General features: G+C 41.8%; 1 protein-coding gene across 2 annotated transcripts in view; it reads left to right on the forward strand.

Annotated features, from left to right (window-relative positions):
• ATAD2B (ATPase family AAA domain containing 2B) overlaps positions 1 to 24,827 on the forward strand; it is a 138,734-nt gene that overhangs the window by 53,881 nt on the left and 60,026 nt on the right. For both annotated transcript variants that reach the window (XM_014601590.3, XM_019481442.2), the window contains exons 12-17: positions 1,108 to 1,282; positions 3,852 to 3,940; positions 5,555 to 5,714; positions 15,118 to 15,208; positions 21,919 to 22,230; positions 23,606 to 23,738. In XM_014601590.3, coding sequence (XP_014457076.1) covers positions 1,108 to 1,282; positions 3,852 to 3,940; positions 5,555 to 5,714; positions 15,118 to 15,208; positions 21,919 to 22,230; positions 23,606 to 23,738 — 960 coding nt within the window. The remainder of the gene's footprint in view (positions 1 to 1,107; positions 1,283 to 3,851; positions 3,941 to 5,554; positions 5,715 to 15,117; positions 15,209 to 21,918; positions 22,231 to 23,605; positions 23,739 to 24,827) is intronic.

The raw sequence follows: 24,827 nt of genomic DNA on the forward strand, positions 1-24,827 counted from the left end.
GGATTTGGTTAAACCAGCATAGATCTCTTGATACGGAAGAATTTTCTTGGGGGGAGGAGAGCAGGGGAGGAAAATTTCTTAATTTAGGTGCCATCCAAAGAATATCTGACATAGGAAAGACTGTTTTAGATTAACTGTAGTGGTGGAAAAACTGGGTAGGGTATACTAGATTGAAAAAAACCAAAACACCTAGATAGTGTGACACAAGATTCTGAGCAAGGTGGACCTATAATCTGACCCAATAAGTGGAAGTTCTTATGTTTTTCTGCAAGGAGAACTTAGTTGACAACGCTGTTATTCTTAAAAGACAGGCCAGAATCTACGGCTGTATTCTTCTTATCATGCTAACAATACTAAAGCTTACTTGTAAAGAAAGAAGAGAACACAAACATGAACAAAGGGCATGTTTACTTCATAGAAAAGCTACTAAAAAATCTGATTCACTTGAAAAGAATGTCAAAGTGCTTTGTTAAACTAGACTTAAGGTTTTTCATTCTTTCATTGTTTTACATTTCAAAGTATTTGGGTTTATTTAACAGCAACCCTAAAGTCGAATTTAATATCACTTTTTTTTTTATGGAATTGAACTTTAAAGTAACTTTTGCATTTTGTTTTTAATTCTTAATGGATAAGTATTTTTATTGGACCTTTGTAATTTGGGGATTTGAAAGAGTTATTTTATGAAAGCTGCATATTAAGAACATACTTCTCTTAAAAAAACAGACAACCAAAGGATTAACTCAGTTCTTTCTTGTGGTTTAATATTTGTTGAAGGGATTTACCAAAGGTAAAACCACCCCTAGTATGCTCTTGTCCCTTGTGCTTTACAAAGCAAAGGTATAGAATTTGAAAGCATGACACAACCTGGATTTTGTCATGTTGTGAAAAGCATATTTGCATGGGTGGATACAAATATAACACAAATTTGAAGCTAGCACAAAAATTACAACAGTGTGTAAGACTCAGCTAAACAGGATTGTTTCATTTCTTCTTAGTTTAGCTAGATCCTATAAAATCTTTGAGATCACTTTAATATAAAATTTATCGTGGAGTTTTCCAATATATGTAAAATAAGTTTGACTGTAATGTTAATTCATTTATCTTCAGGGGCTGTTTGTTCTATGGTCCTCCTGGAACAGGTAAAACATTGGTAGCTAGAGCTCTAGCTAATGAATGCAGCCAAGGAGACAAAAAGGTGGCTTTCTTTATGAGGAAAGGAGCAGACTGTCTGAGCAAGTGGGTTGGAGAATCTGAACGTCAGCTTCGTCTCCTTTTTGATCAGGTTAGAAGAAAATGTTCACCTATTTCTTGTACAACTTGTATATAAAATGCTTTTCATTGTAGTGCTCCTTGTGCCAGAATTATTTGCAACTAAAAAGAAACTTGCAGAGTTATGTTGTAGTGGCCGCATGTACGCAGGACACTGATTGTGCAGTCATTTAGTCATTTATAAACAAGTACTAAATGGTTGCACAATAACTGGAGTTACTGCACAGTAGTGTCACCAAATTGCTTTTAGGCGACACTGACTGCTCAGTAGGTTATTACTACTGCGTGGTAGCGTCACGTCATGCTTCATGCCATGTAGCGCTACTGCGCAGTAGTAATGAGCTGTTGTGTGGTTAGTATCTCATGTAAACGTGGCCAGCGAGAGGAAATTGCTAGCATTTTAAAGTTAGAAGAAAAAGTAGAGGAAATACTGGTGAAATTATTTTACATTTTATCTAAGAACAAACAGGACAGGTTTTATTTGAAAAACAAATGAGATAAGCATTTGCTAAAGAACTCTTTGAATCATTGAGGTGGTACTTAGCTAAAGCATTGAAATACAGCTGTAAAAAGAGAATAATTTAGGATTATATCTTGATGTGTGTATGCCTCATGTATTTTAGTACGATCACTCTTTTACCCATTTGGGTTGGGAGAATGATGGCAATGAGAGATTCAGGTGAATAGTGAAATCTAGTCTCTTTGCACCAATGTAGATTTCGGATGCTAAAATTTCCCTTTAAATCAGAATTCTCAACCAGGCTGATGCAGGATCCTTTTAAGGGTGTTACATAATATTAGCAGCATTAGATGTGCAAACACCACCACATGATTCTCAAGATAAACTCAGAAATTTAAAATAGGAATCCATTGTGTCAAAAATATTCTGATCTGTTGTGTTCTAAGTTCCTTGCAACAAAACTGCTCTATTATTTTTCTATAGTTGAGAAATGTGTGAAAGTTGAGTTGACACTTATGAGGGGTGCCTGGGGTCTAATGAGGACTGCCTTGAGTTTAAAAAGGGTGAGAACCACTGAAAAAAAATTAAACAAATATAATAGGAAAGAAATGATGCTTTCTATAAGAGGACAAAGACTTGTGATTACTTACTGTTTTACAGGAAAGGCTATAAGGTAGGAGAGAGTGTAGTCAGTCACGAAAAGATGCTATTGGAAAATAAGAAAGTACATTTTTATTTAACGGCAGGCTGCAAAACAAAAGAAAACATGTATTTTGCTTCTATATGTAACCTTAAAGAGCTCTTAAAATACTCTGCTTGTATTTTATATACACCTTTTGTGCTTGGTGGATGTGTCAGTCTAGAGAGAAATGAGGATCCTGGGATATCATAGAGAGGTGAAAGCTATGGTCTCCCAGGCCCAGATGGTGGAATTAAGTGACCGTAGTTCTTATTTTTTATTTCTCTCAGTAGCTAAGCTGAGATGCAGAACTCCTAACCCTTCTCTGAAGTGAAGGCATGTTCCTACTCTTCCAAAGTTCACCATAATTCTCTAGCAAAAGAGAGATCTGGATGTTAAAGATGGGATTTTTGAACATGTTCAACATCGGCACAACTCTGCTTTCATATTTAGGCAAATGCTAAGATTTTCTGTTTTTATTTTATGCAAGAAATAATTTACAGAGAAGCCAAATATTGGAGGCTATCTTTATGAATCCTAAAAGAGCCTTAAATGTAAAAATAATGTTTGTTTCCCCTTGCTTTGCAGTTCTGAGTAAAGCTGGTATACCTTTTTTTAAAGGTAAAGCCCTGCTATCACTCAGCCATGTTGTAAATACTTTTTCTCAAATGGAAACTATTATAGAAAGAGGATCATGTTACTTTAGAACAAAATAAACCCAACACTAAGTCCCCAAATAAAAAAGTTTACACTTATGTAATAATTGAGAAGTAATCTAGCATCAGATGAGTTATTATAGGTAATGCAAGTGCAAATTCCTGAGATATTGGAAATGAACTCTGAGCATAATATAAGAAAATGGTTCATGATATTAATAGAAGTATCTTTATGTAAGTCTGAGAACTGTATATATTACAGGTTATGAAAGAACAGTGAGTCTGGAGATCATTTTCCCATCTCTCGGAAGTAAATTTTACATTTCAGTTTCCTGTTATTTTTATTCATTCCTCTAATATTTTTCCTCTGTTATTTTTGTTTGAGTACTTACTTCAAGTTTTTTTTTTATGTTCAATAAGAAGAAAAAAAAGAAAAAGTTTTAAAATATGGTTAGTTGGGATTGGTGAAACATTTAAGAATCCAGACATCCAATGACAAGGGCCTCATGTTGTATATTAATGCCTTCCTGGCATCACTTGCTCAAATGCCAGAACAACTGAGGCACTGTTTCCTTAAGCAGATTTCCTTAAGCAAAGGCAAATATAGGATGGTTGTCAGATCATTAAAACAGCACCTTAGTTTATAGGATCATAGGAAAAAAGGGCTGGAAGGGACCTAACGAGGTAATTTAGTTCAGCCCCCCTGCTCAAGGTCTAATCATTCCTGACTAAACCATCCCAGAACTGAATAAACAGCTACTACTTTTTTTTTCCTTCTCCATACTAGGCATACTTGATGAGGCCCTCTATAATCTTCTTTGATGAAATAGATGGGTTGGCCCCAGTTCGGTCTAGTAGACAAGACCAGATTCACAGGTAACATTTTAAATGCATTTCAGAGGGGGTAAGCTTTTATCTGGGTAAACTTAAAGTAGCACATTAGATATATTTAAGTTAAGATTGGGTGCAAGATCCTCATTTCCTGTTCTGCCTCCCTCCTTTATACCAAAGAGGCCAGAGTCATGTAAAAGGGCTTTAAAAGTCCTTTTTATGACTAAACAAGGATTCCCCTAGCAGATAAAATACAGAATGCTACCTTCTCAAGATCCTAGGAATGTGGGTGTATGTGGCTACAACAGAAGAAATGCTGAACATTGCTGTGGCCTCTAGGCAGTGGCCCAGGCAGGGTGTCCTAACTTAAGCCCCTTTTACATGTAACATTTATGCCATGACGCATGAGTTAATTGCTGGTTTGTAATGGAGCCTTAAATTGAATGTGCGGCCTAGTTGACAATCAGCTGGTTGCCTGATCAGGCTGGGGTTTGTGTCTGGGGTCTGGAACTGGCCCTAGTATATTCCCTACCAGGCTGACTGACTGATTGTCAACCCTGGCTGGGGACCCTGTTGGGGCCAGTTACAGACCCTGGTGCGATCTCTGGCTCGAGCTAACAATCAGCTGATTGTTGGCCCAGGCCTTGGACCTGTTTTTGCCTGATCTTCAAGTTGTAGGTGCAGGGAGAACCTGGGATCATAACCAGCCTCTCCCTGCACTGCCATGTATGGCATAACTGGTATCTGATCCCTGAACTCCCCAGTTGCGCCTCCTTCTGTACCCATGTGGTGTGGCGGGTCGTGCAGTTATTGAGATTGGATCCCATGGTGCGTTGAAATGAAAACCTTCCACAGGCACCGAATAGGCCCCAGGCTGTTTCAACTGAAACACCTAGGATAGGGAGAACCTTAAACATTGTTGTTCCTCTCTTGGTAATGAGTTGAGTGCTGCATCTCTAAATGTACAGCATGTAGTTTGTGCCTTTGTCTGAAATATTCTTGAAAGAGAATATTTTAGTAAAAATGTTGAGTACACAAGTGTTGTTAGCCAGCAAAACAGAAAAATCAGTTGTAATTTGTTGGTATGGTTAAGCAGTTCACTGTCTTGTTAATTTAATACTTTCTTTTCTACTTTTCTATATTTGTGGTTAGATTATTCCTAAATTCATATTTTTTTGTGTTAGCGTGCTATTTGTATCCTCATTTTTTTTGCAGCAGCTCATTTTTGAAAGAAATATTCTACCACTCTTGTCCCAAATTATGTTCTGTTTTCCTGATGCACTGGTTATTGCTGTTAGCTGTTCAAGTCTGAGGCTCTTTTTTGTGCCACTGCAGCTTCTTCCTCCCCTCTCAAGCAAATATTGCCTTCCCCCAAAAGTGCACACACAATTTATATACTGGCCAGTGGAAGAGGCCTGTAGGGAGCTTTGGTCAGTAGCTTCCCAAACTCAGTTTCTCCAAAATTATAAAGATCCCAGAATCTGCCAGGTTTTTTGGGGTCATGCAACTTGCAAGTTTACTTAGATTATATGGGTAAAGGCTCTGAGAATTAAAGATGTCAGTAACAATATGAAGTGTTAATTTTGTAACTTTTAGAGTAACAGAAAAAAAGAATGTTTTAAAATGTTCCCAATGGATTGTTTGCAAACTTTCTTCTAGTTCTATAGTGTCTACCTTACTTGCCCTCATGGATGGACTGGATAATAGAGGAGAAATAGTTGTAATTGGTGCTACAAACAGACTTGATTCTATAGACCCTGCACTCAGGAGACCTGGTCGTTTTGACAGGGAATTTCTTTTCAACCTGCCTGATCAAAAGGTAAAAATTACAAAGGATGTATAAGAAAATTTTTAGATCTAAGTAAGTATGCATCTGCAAGCCTCACATTCAGAAATGGATCTTTTTGACAAAATAATATTTGATTTATTTTCATTAAATGTAACAATTTGTATTTATTTAAAATTTGGAAATCGGATTATTTTAGACATCTCTAGGACGCTGTATTTAAATAAAAATTTACTATGCAGCCCATTTAAAGGTTAAAAATATTAGGTATTCAAATAAAAAAGGTCACTTAGTGGCTTTCTGAAAGACATGTGCATTTCATTATCTACTGATACAACACAATTAACTAATATTACTGAAACATCTCCAAAACAATTTACCAACAACAAATCACTAGAATCTTCATTCCTGTTATCTCAGGTTTGCAAAACACTGTCTAAGCGAGCTGTAGGAAAAAAGTGCATGTCAAGTTCAGTTGAGACTACCTGTAAGAATTACATCAGAGAACAAAACATTTAGCTGAAGAAGTATTGATGTTGTACAGTATAGGACATTCTTTCATTAAAATCTTTTGCTATTTGTAGTGGTTATTTCTGGAGGCACACCAGTGCATCAGTCCATATTGTATTGACATTGATAAAAGGAAAATTGACATTATTGGCAATTGGCTTTTTTGGCTGATTTTAATGTCGCCAATAAATGCCATGTCTGAGTGGGTAGTGGCAGCCCACCAACAACCTGTGCACAGATGCAGGCGGAGCTGACCCACCTCCTCCCTGTGCCCCCTGGACCAGCCACTTGTGGCTCTTTCCCATGCCCTGCCCCACTCTGGCTGGGTAATGGCAGCCCAAGCCCCGCTCCTCCCTCACCATAGCAGCCTTGATCTGCGTCCCCCCACCTCTTCAATCCCCCTGCCCTTTGTCCCTCAACAGACTTACCAGCTGGAAGCTGCTTTCCAAGTTGTCGGGCTGTGTATTCGCAGTCGAATAGGTATCAGCTGATATGGCTTGTTAATAATCAGCCATTGGTAGCAGCTCAAAAAATCGATATTGGTGTACCCCTAGTTATTTCAGTCATTTTGACAGAAATATGAAGCTTAAAGCAAAAGTCAGGATGGTTGGGGGCAAATGATTTTTCTGGAGTTTGCTAATCTGTATTAGAAAGGATTTTTTAAAATTGTCTTTAACTACTGTTGTTTAATTTTTCACTAAGCACATCTGAGAGTGCTTCAAAGTAGCATTAATAATTAAATGATCAGTGACTAGATAGAGGAGTTTTCAGAATCTGCTAGTCCCCTTCTCCCCCCTTTTTTTGTTTTCTTTTAGGTCTGTATAAGTTTTGGGTTGCTAGCACCTACTCTGTTACAGTGCCCCAGCATGCTCCATGTTATAACATCATTTCACAGTAGTCACATTGGAAAGTGGAACTGGCCCAGGAAAAGTTTGGTTGAGGCCCCCATTTCTCACTTTTTACAAAACCATCCAGTATACTTTTAGAAGCTGTAAAATGGGGGCTGTCCTGATCTTTCTCTGGGCTGGTTATAGTCTTCACTGAAGCTAATTGAGAATTCTACTCTGAGTGAGGGGTGTCAAAAGGGAGCTGGAGCTAGTGACTCAAGACTTCTGAACTACGTACAGACATTCTAAAAGCCTGAGCCTGAAGTGATTCAGTCTTTGCAGGCTAGTTTAACCTGCGTATATTGAACCAATTTACAAGTAAGTAGACAATTGGTTTTGATTCTGGAAATGCAGCCATATGTCTACAGTGGCTCAGGTTAGAAGCTGGAGGGCACTAGAGTGAGTCCTCCTTTCCGTTTGGCAACAGCTGCAATGGCTGGAGGGAAGCTGACCTGTGGGGGGCGGTGAGGGACATGCTCAGGCCCTGGCACTCTGCTGAGTATGATTAGGGAGGGATTTAAACCCCCACCCTGGCCTGCAGGGACCCTAGCCAGGGTGTGCCTAGAAGGGGAAGTGGGAAGCAGCCCTTGGCAGGTTTGTCCCCAAGTGGGGGGGCATGGCCAGACACCAGCCAGGGCAGTGCCTCAGGCAAAGTGAGGACAGGGAGAGGGATTAAATTCCCCTGTCTTCCCCCTTGGGCACAGGCATGGGGATATCAACTGGTGTCTGCCCAGCTTTCTGCCCTGCTGGCCACTCGCACAACGGGGGGCATGGCCAGAGCTGGCTGTCATGGTCCCACCATCTTCCCTCCTTGTCCAGGGCTGGGACTGGAGTTGTGGGGCTGAGCTGGGCCAGCCCCACAGCTGCGGAGGTGCTGCTGAGGGAAGGCATGGGGGGTCAGCCCAGGTTGGGCCGAGGGCGCAAGGCCCTTCCTAGCTGGTGGTGGGTCCATAACAGCCCAGCCTGGTGTGCATGGGTGGTAACTGTCCAGGCAGCAGTGTGGAGGTGATGCAGCTGTGGGTGGGTGCCTTGGCAGTCAGACTGGCCATGTGGGATGAGTCCTTTGTGCCTGTGGCTGCCCAGGTTGGCTTGGAGGTGCTGGTGGACCTAGAGCCCGGCAGCCACCCGAGGTGGGGGCTTGTGTGGCAGCTACAGCCAGACAAGCAGGCACTGTGCAGGGAGTGTGGCGGTGACTGTCAGCATATGAACCCTTGTGGTGAGCAGTTCCTGGTCCTGCTGGCATTTCTGAGCCAGCCTGGGCAGCTACAGGCACAAAAGACTTGTCTTGTGCAACCAGTTGTGTTGCCAAGGCACCTGCCTGCAGCTGCAGTGGCATCACCTCCAGACCACTGCCTGGCCAGCCACTGCCCATGTGCACCATGCCAGGCTGTCATGGAGCTGCAGCCACCTGGGAAGGGCCCTGCCCCTGTGGCCTGGCCCGAGCCAACTCTGCTATCTTCCTGCCTTGTCCAGGGCTAAGCTGGGCTGGCTGCGGGTGCTGCTGAGGGTGGCCATGGAGGGGCTGGCTGGGGGTGGGTCATAGATTCATAGATTGTAGAGTCGGAAGGGACCACAATGGATCATTGTCCGACCCCCTGCCCCTGGCAGGAAAGAGGACCAAGGTCAGATGACCCCAGCCAGGTGACTATCTAGTCTCCTCTTGAAGACCTCCAGGCTAGGTGATAGCACCATGTCTCTTGGAAGCCCATTCCAGATCTTGGCCACCCTTCCTGTGAAAAATTTCTTCCTAATATCTAACCTAAATCCACTCTCAACTAGTTTACACCCGTTATTCCTAGTCACTCCCTGGGGCGCCTTAGTAAACAGCGCTTCCCCTATTCCCTGTTGACCTCCCCTAATAAATTTATAGGCGGTCACAAGATCTCCCCTCGGCCATTTCTTGTGAAGGCTGAAGAGATCCAGATCTCTCAATCTCCCTCCGTAGGGTCTATCATGAAGGCCACTAATCATGTGAGTGGCCCTCCTCTGGACCCTCTCAAGATTCCCCGTGTCCCTCTTGAAGTGCGGTGCCCAAAACTGGACACAGTACTCCAACTGTAGCCTGACCAGTGCCGCATAGAGGGGGAGCATCACCTCCTTTCTTCTATTAGTCATGCACCTGCATGCATGACAAGGTGTGATTGGTCTTGTTGATGGCCTCGTTACACTGCCGGCTCATGTTCATCTTGGAGTCAGTTATGACTTCAAGATCCCTCTCTGCCTCCGAGCTGCTGAGAAGGACAGTCCCCAATCTATAGGTGTGCTGGGGGTTCTTCCTTCCCAGGTGGAGTACCTTACATTTATCGTTATTAAATTGCGTCCTATTTCTCTCTGCCCATTGATCCAACCTGTCCAGGATAGCCTGAATTTGATCCATGCCCTCCGGTGTACTAACTTTGCTCCATAACTTGGTATCATCTGTGAACTTGGAGAGGGTGCTCTCCACGCCCTCGTCCAAATTGCTGATGAAGATATTAAATAATATCGGTCCGAGGACCAAATCCTGCGGGACTCCACTGCCCGCCTCCCTCCAGGCTAAGAAGGAACCATCCACCACCACTCTCTGGTTGCAGTCCCTAAGCCAGTTGGCCACCCACCTGACCGTGTAGGCGTCCATTCCACAGTCTGCTAGCTTCCCAATGAGGATAGGGTGCCAAACTGTGTCGAAGGCCTTCCTAAAGTCCAGGAAGATGAAATCAGCCTCGGCTCCCACATCCAGGCAGTGTGTGACCTGGTCATAGAAGGCTGCAAGGTTTGTCAGGCAGGATCTACCTGTGACAAACCTGTGCTGGTTTCCCCTGCTGGACCTGCACAAATGTGTTCTTTGATTATTTTCTCTAGCATTTTCCCAGGAATAGAGGTAAGAGTGACTGGTCTAAAGTTACCCGGCTCATCCCTTCTCCCTTTCTTGAAAATGGGCACCACGTTTGCCCTTCTCTAGTCTTCAGGGACCTGGCCGGAGCACCACGAGTGCTCGAACAGCTGTCAGCGGCTCGGCTGTTACACTGGCCGATTCTTTCAGCAACCGTGGATGGAGGTAATCTGGGCCTGCTGACTTGTACCCATCCAGCTCCTCCAGGAGCTCCTTAACTATTTCAGAACTAACCTTAGGTGGACTGGTACCACGTGGACATCCGTCAGTGATCGAGGTGGGGGAATTGGCTTGGTCGGTATATAGAAATACTGAAGCGAAGAACTCATTGAAGAGCTCTGCTTTTTTCCCCGCGTCGACCACCAGCTGTCCTGATTTGTCCTGCAGGCGCCCTATGTTGCTCTGAGCTTTCCTTTTGCCCACTATATACCTGAAGAAGGACTTTTTATTGTCCTTGATTGTTGAAGCCAGCCTGAGCTCAAGCCCCTCTTTGGCCTGTCTAACTGATTCCCTACAATAGCACGCCAGGGAGAGAGATTCCTCCTTGGTGGCTGCTCCCTGCTTCCATTACCTATACATTTCTTTCTTTGCCCCCAGAGTCTCGTGGAGTTCCCTGTTCAGCCAAGGGGGCTTTTTTGCCTCCTTACCTCCCTTCCTACATAATGGGATAGGCTCCTTTTGAGCCCCAAGGATCACTCCCTTGAGATACCTCCAACCCTCGTGGACCCCCATTTGCTCTATGTTCTTGAGTTGCATCCCCTCACTAACTAGCCTTCTAAGCTTGCTAAAGTTGGCCCTTCTGAAGTCCAACACCTTAGCCCCACTAGTTACTTTACCCACCCTTCGCTGGATAGTGAACTCGACCAAGTGATGGTCACTATTTCCCAGGCTACCATGAACTTGCATGTTCCCCACGAGATCATCCCCTGTTGCTAAGACCAGGTCAAGCAAGGCACTACCCCTGGTGGGACTAGACACCACCTGGGTTAGGTGGGGGTCCTGCACACAGTGTAAGAACCTCCATGAGCGGCTTGTTTTGGTTGTCTGCTCCTCCCAGCAGATATCTGGGTAGTTTAGATCTCCCATGACCACCGCCTCCCTCGCCTGTGTGGCGTCTGCTAGCTGCCTGGAGAATACATCGTCTAGCTCTTGATCCTGATGAGGAGGCCTGTAGTAGACCCCCACAACCAAGTCCTTTTCCCCTGGCCCCCCCTGGATCCTGACCCACAATGCCTCAGTGTTCCCCTCCTCCATCCCCGCCTTCAATGGCGGAAGATGTATACTGTTCCTTAACATAGAGTGCTACCCCCCTGCCATCTTTTTTCCCCACTCTGTTACTCTTATACAACCTATACCCCTCAATGCCTACCGCCCAGTCATGTGTGGGGTCAGGCCATTGGGGGCAAGGCCCTTCCCAGCTAGCTGCGGCTCCATGACAGCCTGGCCTGGGCACAGAGAGCCAGGAACAAACCTGCAGCCCCAGCCCAAGCTGCAGCCAGGTGGGAAGGGCCCTGCCCCCGCAACCTGGCCCAGCCCAGGCTGGACCAGGCTGGATCCTCTGCGCCCGTCCTCAGCAGTGCCCATGGGCCAGCCTGGCTCAGCCCCAGCCCTAGCCCCAGCCCTGGGCAAGGCAGGCACGTGGCAGTACCATGATGGCTGGCGTCTGGCCACACCCCTGCCCCTGTTGTTGGAGCGGTGAGTGGGGCTTGGACCCTGACAGAGGCTGCTCTACCTCAGCCAGGCAGACTCCGGCTGCAGTCCCCTGTGGGGAGAAGGGAGGAAGTGGGAATAAACCCCCTCCAAGCAGACAGCATAGCTCAGCACAGGGCTGCAAAGCATACTGGGATGCTGGGGGACTCTGATTTAGCTCAAACCAGGAAGGGATCTGGGACAGAAGTTCCAAAAACTGGTTTGACCCAAATCAGTTAAGTCTGATACTACATTCAAACAGTTTTATCTCAAACCAGTTTTGGCCATTTTGAAACTGTTTTTTATTCATTGAATTTCTGTTCTGTTACAGGTTTAAATCAGTTTCTGATCACTTAAAGTGGTTTATGTGTAACTTCTGTCCCTAGGACTGGAGAATAATGAAGAAATAAGCACTGGTGATTTAAGTGAGCAATTCGGCACCTGTTGCCAAAAGACAGAATGTTATTTCAGTAATGCTGGCTGTAGGGTCTAGGTTTTATAGACACATTTTACATTTTTTATTATTTTGAACGTTACTGTGGCAGAGCATAAGTTGTGCCTGCCACTTTAAGAGGTTTCAGCAGGCTGGGGAACAGCTGGCAGGTGTGGTCAGGCCCAATTAGGCTGTCACATGACCCGGGGGGGCAGCACCTGATTGGATGAGGGCTGGGCAGCCAGGGTATAAGCCCAGACCCTATGAGCTGAGCTGGCAGCTCTAGGGAGCCAGTGGAGCAACATCGCTCAGCCTGAGGAGAGCAGCTCCCAGAACACCTGTGGATTGGGGTAGGAACTATGGGGATGGAGGAGGTTCCTCCTGGTCCTGGGTAAGCTCTGGAACTACACCCTGCTGGGGATGGATGGTGTGGTGGGGCTGCCTGTTGCGGGGCACTTCCCAGGAAATGCCACACCTGGGCCTCTCCAGAGAAAGGCAAGGATGGGGTGCTGGGCAGCTTCAGCCCCCACTGCCTTGTGGGTACCTAGTGGAGGGGAAAGGCTAGGGGTGTGTACCCTGATGGAAAAGCACAGAGCGCAGGTCCACTGAGTGGGGCTTGAGACAGTGGCCAAGGCCCACTGAGTGGGGCCTGAAGCCCAAGGGGTGTAAAGCCCAGGAGCTCAGTGAGGGGTGGAGTAGTGCAAGGCACCTGAGACTGAAGTGGCCTGGGTCCAAGCTCAGCCCTGTGCAGGGCAGTAAGCCTGATAACTAGGGTGGAGTAGGGCCAGAGGTGCCTGAACGTCTGCCCGGGTTCAGGACTGAGAGTGCAAGCTCTGTAGAGTAGGTCATGAGACTAGCCTGAAGGACTACATGGAATAGGGTGGTATAAGTGTGGCCCAGAGAAGCAGCAGAATGAATGAAGCCCAGTACAGAGGGCAGAGTGAGTGAGGCCCTATAGGGAATGAGTGAAAGAGGCAGAGATCAGCCCAGAAAGAGGTCCAGGAGAATGGTCAGCTGTATTAGAAGCCATCTGCGAGGCATGGGACACAGTATAGGGATGGTTCGAAGCAGTGTATTTGGCCCAGTACACTAGGGCCACAGTTAGGGAAGCCTCCCGTATTGAACAACCATTATGGCAACATCAAAGGTGTGGCAGATGAGGCAGGGCAGATTGCCCTAGACAGGGGGTGGGCCAATGATGTGAGCAGCCCGAGGGCAGAGCTTGTAGTTGCCTCCTTGTCACAATTACTTTGCACAGTGAAATATACTTTGTATTTGTCTTATCATTTAACTTTAGCACAAAATACTTCCTTTTTTTTAAATAAAAAATTGACAGTGTCACAACATTCTGGTCGAGAATTTATGCACACAAATGAGAAACTCTGGCATATGGTTCCCACTGCGTTTGTAACTTAGCCACATTTAAATGATAAACTGCATTTTTGTATAGGTTTATACAGTGTGGCCTCAGTTTCACTTAAGGCTTTTGGGGGTAAAGTGATACAAGCAAACAACTATACGTTTGTGAAATCTGCCCAGTAATAAAAAGTACATGTACAAACAGGAATTGTTTTACCGTATTTCCTTGCATGCAACACACTCCCAAACAACACATGCCTTGTTTTGCGAAGATTGAATGAAGAAGAAAAAAAATTTTTTCCCTTGAAAATATCAAGTAATTTAATATAACAAATCATAAAAAGCATAAAACCTTACAACAAATACTACAAAATACAGACAAAAACAAATGTTGGCTTTGCATGGACCTCAGGTGAGCTAGGTAGATAAATATTACTGTATTTTATAGGTTGGAGGTTGAGATGCAGGGAGATTAAAGGGCTGGAGCTTTCTCCTAACACCAAATATGTGTAAGTTTTGAAAAAGCTGAATTAAAACAAGTATAGAATTGGTATTCCTAGTTCTTGCTTCTGTACTAGGAGCTTTAAAAAATGATCAATCCCCACTCCCCCTTTTAAAAAGTTTTAGGGAGAAGGGAATATATTATGTGACCACTGGAGGGGGTAGGGACACAGAGTGTTTTCTGCTTTAACCAGGGTTCCCTGCTCTTGGACACAGGCTGCTGTGAATGAGCAGCAGCCGGGCCAGGAACAGACTGTCTGCTTTCTGACATTGGCCATTGCAGCCGAATCAGGGTCAGGACGCCTGCTCTTTGACATGGGCTGCTGAGAGTGAGCAGAAGCTTGGCTAGGGACAGGCTGTCTCCTTTTTGACATAGGCTGATGTGAGCTGGCTACAGCTCCTTTTGGGGACAGACTCCCTGTAGCAGCCCTGCAGCTCGGGTTTCCCAGGGGGTACCCAAGGCTAATGTCTACTCACCACCACTCCATGCCTTGGTTAGCAGGTAAATCATTGCTGTATTCTCTCATATTATGCACACACCAATTTCCAGCAGCTTAGTTTTGGAAAAAAGGTGTGTGTTGTATGTGAGAATATGGTATTTGTCCTGTGACTCCTTTCTTTGTTTTGAGTTATTATATTCCCAGCTTTCCTGTTGGATTAATTTTATATTTAAGATTGAATTTAATGTGTAGACTGTTGAAGTTGGATTCTGTTAGAAAGCTTCAATTTGCATTGTAGTAAACCAATCTGCAAATGATAAATAACTTACTAATGTATTAAATACCAAGCCATTTGATAATGGGAGCTGTAACTCATAATTGTAAGTGTTTCCATTAAAAATTTAGAATACATCAACCAGTGATATTTCCTCTTAGAACAAGAAATAGAGCGACAAATTTATATATACTAGTGTAGTAAAATTGATTTTTGTGGTTTTTTTTAATTTGTCTTCTCTGTATTATACTATAAAACTGTGAAGATAAATCATTATATATGACACATTTTATAAACTTAAAGCAACATTTTTCTTTTCCTCATGAGCATTTGATTTTCGAACTCTTGTATATATTCTAATGTCAACTCATTTTGAAAATATAATTAGATGCTCATCCAAATAAGTAATGATTTAAAATAGTTTGTCTTTGGGTTCTGTTACTAATTTTGAGTTGTTTATTTCTTTATCAGGCAAGAAAGCACATTTTACAAATTCATACCAGGGACTGGAACCCTAAATTGTCAGATCCTTTTTTAGGAGAACTAGCTGAAAAATGTGTTGGTAAGTGATACTAAATTAATTCTTTCACTTTGTGCCTTTTCTTCCTATAAAATCATTTTTCCTTAGCTTTGGAAGTATGTTGAACACTTACTTCTGGATTTTTGAATATGCACTGGATTGGTTAATTTTTAAATTTGAATGAACTATTTCCTATTTCTAATAAGAAAAAAAGACAAACTTGTATCAGAGAGAGTGTATTACAAAATCCATAATAGTTTAGTTTTAAGGAAGTAGTTTGATACATGTTTCCCTTCTGTACTTCTAATATCCTTTTGTAGGATATACCCAAAAATGTATGCAAAGCTATATAGAAACAGGATTTATAGGTAAATGTTCCAGTCAAATTATTGCACTGGAGATGAGATTGGGGATACTGTTTTCCTGTCTACCCAAGGACAAAAACAAAAATTCTGATTTTTTTTTTTTCTTCTTTTACTGAAACTGGCATGCGCTCCTCAGACCGAAGATTCATGAACTAACTAACTACCCTAGAGCTAAGATATCCCCCAGTTTTGCTAGTGCCTAACAAACCCAGATGGCAGGTAGAGGGCAAAAAACTTCTTCCCTCCAGACTTGGCCACCATGAATATCCTAAATATCCTTGGAGCACTCAGAGACCTGCTGTACTGAATGGAGGATGGTTGTTCAAGATAAAACTTGTTGCTTTAAAGCATATCAGAAATAAAAATGAACATTTTATTTAGTGAATTTAACAGAGGAAAAAAAACCCTAAAACACTCGCCATAACCTCTCCACAACAATTTGTCGTACAAAGATACATCCTCTGTCAACCATCTTCTTGGGCAAGCATTGAAGTTCTCAGAAAAAGGATAATCTCGCATAACTGTTCATTGGAATTCTTCATCAAAGAAATAAGAACTTTAAATTGAACATCAGTCCATTCAGTCAGCTACTGTACATCCGAATTATCCTCTTCATCCACAGGAACATCCATCTTCGAAGCAGCATCTCTCCGCTTTTGATCCACAAAGACCTCAACATCTTCTGGTGAGGAGAAAGTATAACTATCCAGCAAACTCCAATTTAAGCTTTGCCGGGTATAAGAAAGCATGTGCCAAATCCATTTCACGTAAATTCTGCTTGACTTCTGACAAGGACTTGTACCACTTACTGGGAAAGGGGGATAGTTGGGATGAAACCCAGTTTCAGGCATTTGAAAGGTCACATGATTTCTCTCCAACTTGACAATACATTTATATATTTTTAAGATGTTCAGGTCACAAGGACAGCCTCTGGTAGGTCTTATTAGAAGGCATTCCTTGTGCTGAAGTAAAACCATATGGTTTTGGGGAAAATCTGTTAACAATTTTTTTCGGAGAGAGAAATATCTCCACTGGCTCAAACACCATCCAGTTATTGTGTACTTGAAATTATCTCTATTCTGTATCTTGGAGTCTTAATGTATTTCAGCATTTCCAAAATCAGAACCTTTTGATTACTATAAGAAGTCTCTACTCAGTTATAGTATGGCTTGCTAGCCTCATTTGCCTTAAGATTACTTCATCATTTTTGTTCGTGATGTTTAGAACATCTAGCATTTTGTTCAAACTTTCCAGGTTCTTTGGGGTCATGCTATCCTGTTTCCTGGCCTCTTATCCCATTGATTTAGCTTATTTTGCCCTCTGGCATGAACACTTTTTAAAAAAACAAACAAACACTGTTGATTCAGCAGGCTTTTGATAGTCTCATTTTATCTCTCTCTGGTTTCATGAACTTGGCAACATGTACACATGTATGGATGCTAATGAAGAAAACTACTGACATGCTACAAAAGTAACTGACTTCTATGGAGAATCAGTCATGAGTGGATAGCTTGTTCATGTGTGCCACCCACACCTCTTTTTAAAAGGAATTTGTCAAATTATTAAAAAAAAAAGTAAATAAAATCAGGACTTATAGGGCAATAGATGTGACAAAAGTCAATCCTTAAGAAACAGTTCAGGATTTTATGCCTTTTGGAACTTGCGTGTGTGGATATTTATGGTGGTGATAATCTTGAAATGCACTGAGCACCTTGAGAACTGTGGTATTTAACAGTGGGTGCATGCAAGATTATTAGAGTGAAGCAGCTGAGGTAGAACACAGAAATGGTACAAAGGACCAGATAATTGGAGACTTAGGGGGGATTTTAGAATTCTACAAATCCATGTGGTGGGGCATTGGAAAACCTGAGCACAACAACATTTTTATGGTTCTCCTGCAATTAAGTGTGTCCTAAAGAGAGGCCTCCAATCATCCTGAACTTTGCAAACTGTGTCCATCTCTTGTGTGTACTTTTTTGCTGTGAATGTAGTCTAGATCAACTTAATATCCATTGTCTTGTTAACTCTAGACTTTAAAAAAAACAAATCATAATAGCAACAGAAAAGTTTTGAACTCCTTTATTCACTATCTTTCAGGTAAATTGCTTCACAGTTTAGTTCAAAGTGTTTAAATACTGTTACAGTAACTTTTAAAGAAATACAAACATCTCACTGGATTCAGAATACTTAAAAATACTATATTTTATGCTCCCTATCATAGCTGAATACCTTAAAAGGAAAAAGGTTGCCGTATTACAGGTTGGTTTGTTCTCTCTCATCCTAATGTATGACAAAGAGGCATGTTTTGGCATTACTATTCAGGATTTTTTCCACATCTGGGAGAGAAAAAAACATCCACCCGCAAGCTGATTATATCCTGCTGCAGAATATGATGGTGATCAGATTTAGACCAAAACCTTGATGAGCTCCTAATTTGATAAGCTCCTATCTTTTAATATTTATTTAAAAGTAGTCATGACTCTTTTTTTTTTTAGGGTGGGCATTGGGAAGAGAACTTGGATGAGAAATAGAAAATGACGACTTACAGATTTCTGTAAGTCTGGATGTTCTCTAGCCTGGTTGCTGACTGCTTCTTACTGAAAGATATATTTTTTAAAGAAATGTGTAAACAAACAAAATAACCCAACCCCTGTTCCCCCCCCCCCCAAAAAAAACCCCAGACAAACAACCAAACAAACAAACACCCCAAAAACTTCACTCGTGTACAATCTCATGGTGGTAGAGATAACTAGATGGACTGTTTGAAGTGAAAATTTACTTTTTTCCTAGTGCAAGTCAAGCCCACCAAAGCCTGTGATTATGCCCAGCAAACAACATTCTTTTCAAGCCTTTTAACAAGCAGAAGCAAGTGTATTGGAATTTAGTTGCAGCCCCTCTAGTGCTAGAGTAAAAACCAGCACTTCATATTTGGCATTGAGAGCTCCTTACTCCATATTACCTCATCCTCTAGGCAGCGTGCGCTGTTGCTTGTTAACAATAGTCTTTTTAATATTCTTCAAGATAGGATTCTTGCAGTTGTCCTGTCACTCAAATGAATGTACAATATACACAGGAGAATCACTCAAAAAAGACCAATTATTACTCTTCAAATGTAATTGCTCCTGAGAAATGGGGAAATAGAATTGGAGACTAATTGTATATCTGATCACCTGAGAATTTAATTTTGAAAATAGGCCACAGGATATTATTTCCTAATTTTGTAATTCTATGGAGACATACAAGCTGTGATTAAAAAGACTGTTAAAAGGTGGTAGCATTTATTAATAGGAGAACGGAAGGGATATAGCTCTTGAGCTGCCGAATCTTTTGTGACAAAGATTGCTCACACTAGATTTTAACTTGGAAGGGGCATTTGTGACTATAATGTATCCTTAGACTGAACAGCTTTGATTTTGCGTCTCCTAAGCCACTGTGCTACTTCATGGTTGAACAGACTGATTTGAACACATAGGCTAAATACAGACGGTCAAAAAGCCTGAGGCTGAATAGATTCAGTCTTCACAGGGTAGTTTAATCTGCATAGATTGAACCGATAAGCAAGTGAACAGACATTTACTTTTGATTCTGGAACTGCAGCCACATGCCTGCAGTGACACAGGCCGGAAGCTGAGGGGCGCTTAGCTGGAGCAGATAGCTTAGGCCAAGTCTAGCCCACCCACCCTGCAAGGGGGTAAGGGAGCTGTGGGGGGGAGTGCAAAGCATCATGGGATGCTGGGAAACTGAGTTAACTTGAACCTGGAGGGGATGTGGGACAGAAGTTCAGTAAACCAATTTAACCTAAATCAGTTAAGTGTGATACTACATCCAGGTTTATCTTAAACTGGTTTTGGCCATTTTGAAAGCTGTTTATGTGCACTGAACTTCTGTTGTGTTTATAGATTTGAACCAGTTTCCAATCACTTCTACTGGTTTATGTGCAATTTCTGTACCTAGCTGTAAAGTTGAACATGAAGCATAAAAGGTGGCAGAATTGAGAATGCAATACCACTTCTAAATTTTCCACTGCAGTTGTAGGCCCTGTTCCTGCAAATGAAACTGCCCAAGTAATGGGAACTCCCTGCGTAGTCTTGATTGCAGGACAATGACATGTAACCCCAAGCCACCTATAATTAACCAACATGACATTTATTCTGCAACAGAATTGGATAATAAAACTACTTATATCAAATGTATTTGCTTTCACTTCAGGTAGTTTTTACTAGAACTTGAAAAAAGTTGTGATTATTTATGCAATTTGTAACTAATAACTTTAGCAGCCATTTTTCCAAGCAGGAAATTATTAAAATTGTCTTAAAATATTTATTCAGAAGTGTATAGCGTCTAATATGATGATGATTTGATTATAATTGCACACACACAGTTATGTTCAGATCACTAGTGAAAAGTTCTGTGAGTAATTCCATAGGGATTTTTATTTGAAAATCTTGTCCCTATTTTTGTTCCAAGTAACCCCTATAATTAATATAATTAAGAGATGAGGAGGGAAAATAATCTCTCCTTACTCTTTCTCCTTGGTTTGTTTTATACATTCATCAACACTTTGTATATTGCCACCTTTTATTTTTTGCTGAATGTACAAGCCTTGAAAAGGGTATTGACTGGTAGTAGCAGCTGCTCCAGAATGGAAATCAGGCAGGTGTGTGCACAAAAACAGGAGAAAGATGGGAAGCAGGGATAAGCAGTTTTATTGCTAACTTTCTTGGGCTTGTTAAATATCCTTCTGAAACAGAAGGAAAAACATTAACAGTTTGAAGCATTTAGGGGAAAAATGGTCAGTACATATAACAGAAGGGTACTAAGAATTTTTTTTAATTTTATAGAATCTATTCATTAACATATATCGTCAAAACTGTAGGATTTTATAAGGCATTTCTCCCTGCTGTAGAACTTTGTGCTTCTGTTTATTGGCTTAAAATAATCTGAAAAGATTTTCCATAAAAGAATAATCATATAATTTGTTTGAAACCTGGAAATACTGTGCTATAGTAGGTTCAATAAGGGTGGGACAAAATGCCCTAAACTACATCTCTGTTACTGCAAAGGCAACAAACTGGTATCTGAAATCCAGTTGTTCTCAGTGGTTCTAGTACTGAAAAAAACCAAAACTGTCAGTAAGTATACAAAAAAGAAAAAAAAATAGGTGTATAAAAGTGACAAGAATATAATGGCTGTCAGTAATGATGATTAAAGACCTTTAAGTAGATTGTTGTAAGTATTTTGAAGTTGGAATGAGTAAAAAAAAAAAAGTTCAGTATTGTAGTGTTTTTTTTCAGCTTTTTATGCCACTAGAATTATAAAACTAAAAAGACAGAGAGAGAGATTGTGTTTGATAGTAAAATAGGTTTCACTTGGGAGGTGGAAAAAGTGAACTAGGTGAAGGAATTTTTCAGTTAAGAAAATGCTTTTTTAACTACATGCTCAAGCTGAGACACTTAGACATTCTGTGGCCATGAAGACTGTTCCTGAAACTAGAAGGGACATCTGCAATATTATAAAAATTTCCAAAAGAAGTTTTTGACTATAGAGAGGATTTGATTTGTTTTATATAGTTGAAATGACAGGTAAAACTAGGCAAATTTAAGTTTTAACCAGAGAATACTGATATGAAATCAGTTTATTTTCATTTTAACATCACATGGTTGCATTATATATTGTGGTGTTTTGATGTAAAGAAGCATCAGTGGATACTGTTCATATTTGTATTCGCCTTGTCTTCTATATGCTCATCCCCAGTGATTTTTTTTTTTTTTTTTTTTTTTTTTCCAAGTAGTCTGTAAAACAGATGGGCAAATGCGGCCCATGGGCCAGGTGCAGCCTGCCAGGCCATTCTATCTGACCCACGGGGGCCCTAAAAAAATTTAGAAAATTAATATTTCATAGATGTAGGGTTGGAAGGGACCTAAGTAGATCTTCAAGTCCGCCCCCCTGCCCTGGGCAGGAGAGAATGCTGGGGTCATATGACCCCAGCTAGGTAACTTTCCAGCCTCCTCTTAAAGGCCCCCAAGGTAGGAGCCAGCACCACTTCCTATATATGTTCTTTAATATTTATCTGCCTGTAATGCAGCCCTCGATGGCCTGCCAAAACTCAGTAAGCGGCCCTCTGCCCAAAATAATTGCCCGCCCCTGCTTTAAGAGAAGTCCAGATAAGGGCATAATTTTTTTTTCTTATAGGTATTTAACATGCACTTCATAAGATGCCATCAGCTCCAGGGTTGATTTACCCTACAACTGTACCTGTTCACTGAACACAGAATGGATGAGTCTGTGATAAATAAGTGCTAATGGCTGTTCTTTTAGCTGTAGGCATGTTTGTAACATATGCAAAATGCTTATTGATGGAACGTGTGTTTATTTTTTGTGCACTAGGGTACTGTGGAGCTGACATAAAAGCACTTTGCACTGAGGCTGCCTTGATTGCCCTGCGACGGCGCTATCCCCAGATTTACGCAAGCAGTCAGAAACTGCAGCTTGATGTTTCTTCAATAGTTCTCAGCGCACAAGATTTTTATCATGCAATGCAGAATATTGTGCCTGCTTCCCAACGTGCCGTGACCTCTTCAGGACATGCATTATCCCCTGTCATAAGGCCGCTACTGGAACGAACCTTCAGTAATCTTCTGTTGGTTTTACACAAAGTGTTTCCCCATGCTGAGTTCAGCCAGGCGGATAAAAGTGAAGGTACTTAATTTTTTATCCTCCTGTTTTTGCTTTATCCTGTTTCAGGTTAGAAAAAAATTAAAAAGCTGAGTTGCTTTTGAAGAAATCTAAAAAGATTTGATTGCAGTCTTTGGCTAATTACAGACAGTTAAAAAGCCCAAGATTGAAACTGCTCAATCTTCACAGGCTAGTCTAAACTGCATAGATTGAATCAATAAGCAAGTGAACAGACATTTACTTTTGATTCTGGGAATGCAGACATATGCCTGCAGTAGCCCAGGCCAGAAGCTGGGGGGCACTACACTAGAGCACACCTCCCTGCCCAGACAGCTTGGGCTAAGTCTAGTCCACCCACCCTGCAAAGGGAGGGGTGGGATTTGTAGGGCAGGAGCACAGCATCCTGGGATGCTGGGGAACTGTGAATTAACTTGAATCTCGAGGGGCTCTGGGGCAGAAGTTCAATAAACTGATTCAACCTAAATCAGTTAAGTCTAATACTACATCCATTCAGGCTTATCTTAAACTGATTTCAACCATTTTGAAAGTGGTTTATGTGCACCAAACTTCTGTTGTGTTATAGATTTGAACTGGTTTTTGATCACTTATACCGGTTTATGTATAATTTCTGTCCCTAGCTATATATGTTCTTTAAGTAGTTTAATATTTTTTGCTAGATTCATTTGTGATAGAAAGTGATTTTACATTCCTGAGCCTACAGGCCATGTCTGTTCTGCCTCAGTACTGCACCAGGAAGGTTGCAAGAAGGCACGCCCTGCCTTGCCCTGCACTGCACACTTGGTTCACGCTATGCCCAAAAGGAGAATGGTATTCACTTTGATGCAGGACAGGAACACTCAACACTGTGCTAATAATGCTACATTATTTTTCTTTTATGAGGTGTTGTGTACATTCTCTGTTGCAGTATGTAGATAGTATAGACATGCACAAATTGTCCAGGTCATAGAGGGGATCTTTTAAAGAAGTATACTTTCGACATTTGGGGGACTTAAGACAAAACATTATTGCCAGTGGAGACTTATAGCTTCATCCCAAAAAATATCTAGAGGAAGCCTTTTATGATCAGCAAAACAAGTTATTGTAGTGACAGTGAGGAGTTGTGTCACTTTCAAACAATAAAGATATATTTTGCTTGAGGATAAAATAATTTGTATTTTTGACTAAACTCTCAAACATGACATGAGGAGGAGTACTAGTTACTGAAATGGAAAATAGTAGTTTCTGAGATGTCTTCTGATATTCAGACAGATATGGCTACTCTTCACTTCTATGGTAGTGTTACATTTTATGCTAAGAAACTTAGCATCTTGTTCCTGTTCTTTGGAAGTGTACCAAGAGGTGACAGAACTCTGATTAATAAACCTTTCATTTTGGATAGATACACCAAGCCTAATATTAGATGATAGTGAAGATGAGAGTGCTTCATCAATTTTTGAGACAAACTGTCACTCAGGATCACCAAAGAAACAGTCATCAGCTGCTACACATAAACCCTACCTTCATTTTACAACGTGAGTATAAACATTTAACATTAACTTTGTAGTTGTACATAACCCCCCCCCCCCCAAATCTGCTCAACCAGTCAAAACTAAAGTGAGTTTTTTCTAGAGTACTTGCTATAGGTGAACTCAAAAGATTTACAGTAGAGGAGTCAATTCAGCGCATTGATTATTGAAGCAGCTCCTCCTACCTTCATTAAGAGTTGCCTGTGTAAATTTGAGGGTTGAATTTGGCTTTTGGCCCTTGACATATTCAGAATTGAATCCCTTGTTTAATCAAGTGATTTTTTTTTTTTTAAGTTTTTTGTCTGAAACTTCAAATCTGACTTTCCTGTTGCAACAGTAAGAAAAGACAAATGCTGTATTTTTGAGTGGCTGAGGGGTTGTAGTCTGGGGTTGGAACCCTATTACTTTGACAAGTATAGGATTAAGACAGTCGGTGTCCCAAACAATTTATAGTCTTAAGATGAGACAGCAGATTAATACCAACTGATGGAGGAGCACAAGGAAACAGTGAGACAAATGTTAGTCAGCACAAAAATGAATATATCAGCAGCCTAACTTTTGTCAAGGTTTTTGTAGGAATTGTGGGAAAGAAAAGTTTTGGGGAAGGATTTGAGGGAGAGCAATGGATGTGACTTCTAAGAATTTTCTGGAGAGCTCTTCCAGAGCATAGGAGAAAGCACAGAAGGGCTTGTTTGAAAACTTAACAAGCGGGCATAGGAGGCTAGAATCACAAGCTAGTTGAAGGTGGTAGGGAGCATTAAGGATGCTGGCAGATGTTAAGACAGCAACGTGATAGGGATCTGAGAAATTTTATACCTCATAATTCCCTAGACCCCTGTCATGTGACTGCTGGCTGCCATGGTTGCCCCATACCAATTCTGACAATCAGCTGATCATTGGGATCAGGCAGGAGGCAGCCTTTGTGTTCAGAAGACAGCAACCCTGTGCCTGATCCCTGAGATCATCCAGTGGGTACCTCTGAGTGCCAGAATGAAACCTGGGACTGCTCCTTTTCTGATTGCGAGGGCCGGGTTCCCTGTGACCTGTCAGGAGTTAGGACATTTTAAAATTGCTTTTACAAATTTTGTTTCAGTC

Source organism: Alligator mississippiensis, chromosome 1, assembly GCF_030867095.1.
Source record: "Alligator mississippiensis isolate rAllMis1 chromosome 1, rAllMis1, whole genome shotgun sequence".
Classification (NCBI taxonomy): Eukaryota; Metazoa; Chordata; order Crocodylia; family Alligatoridae; genus Alligator; species Alligator mississippiensis.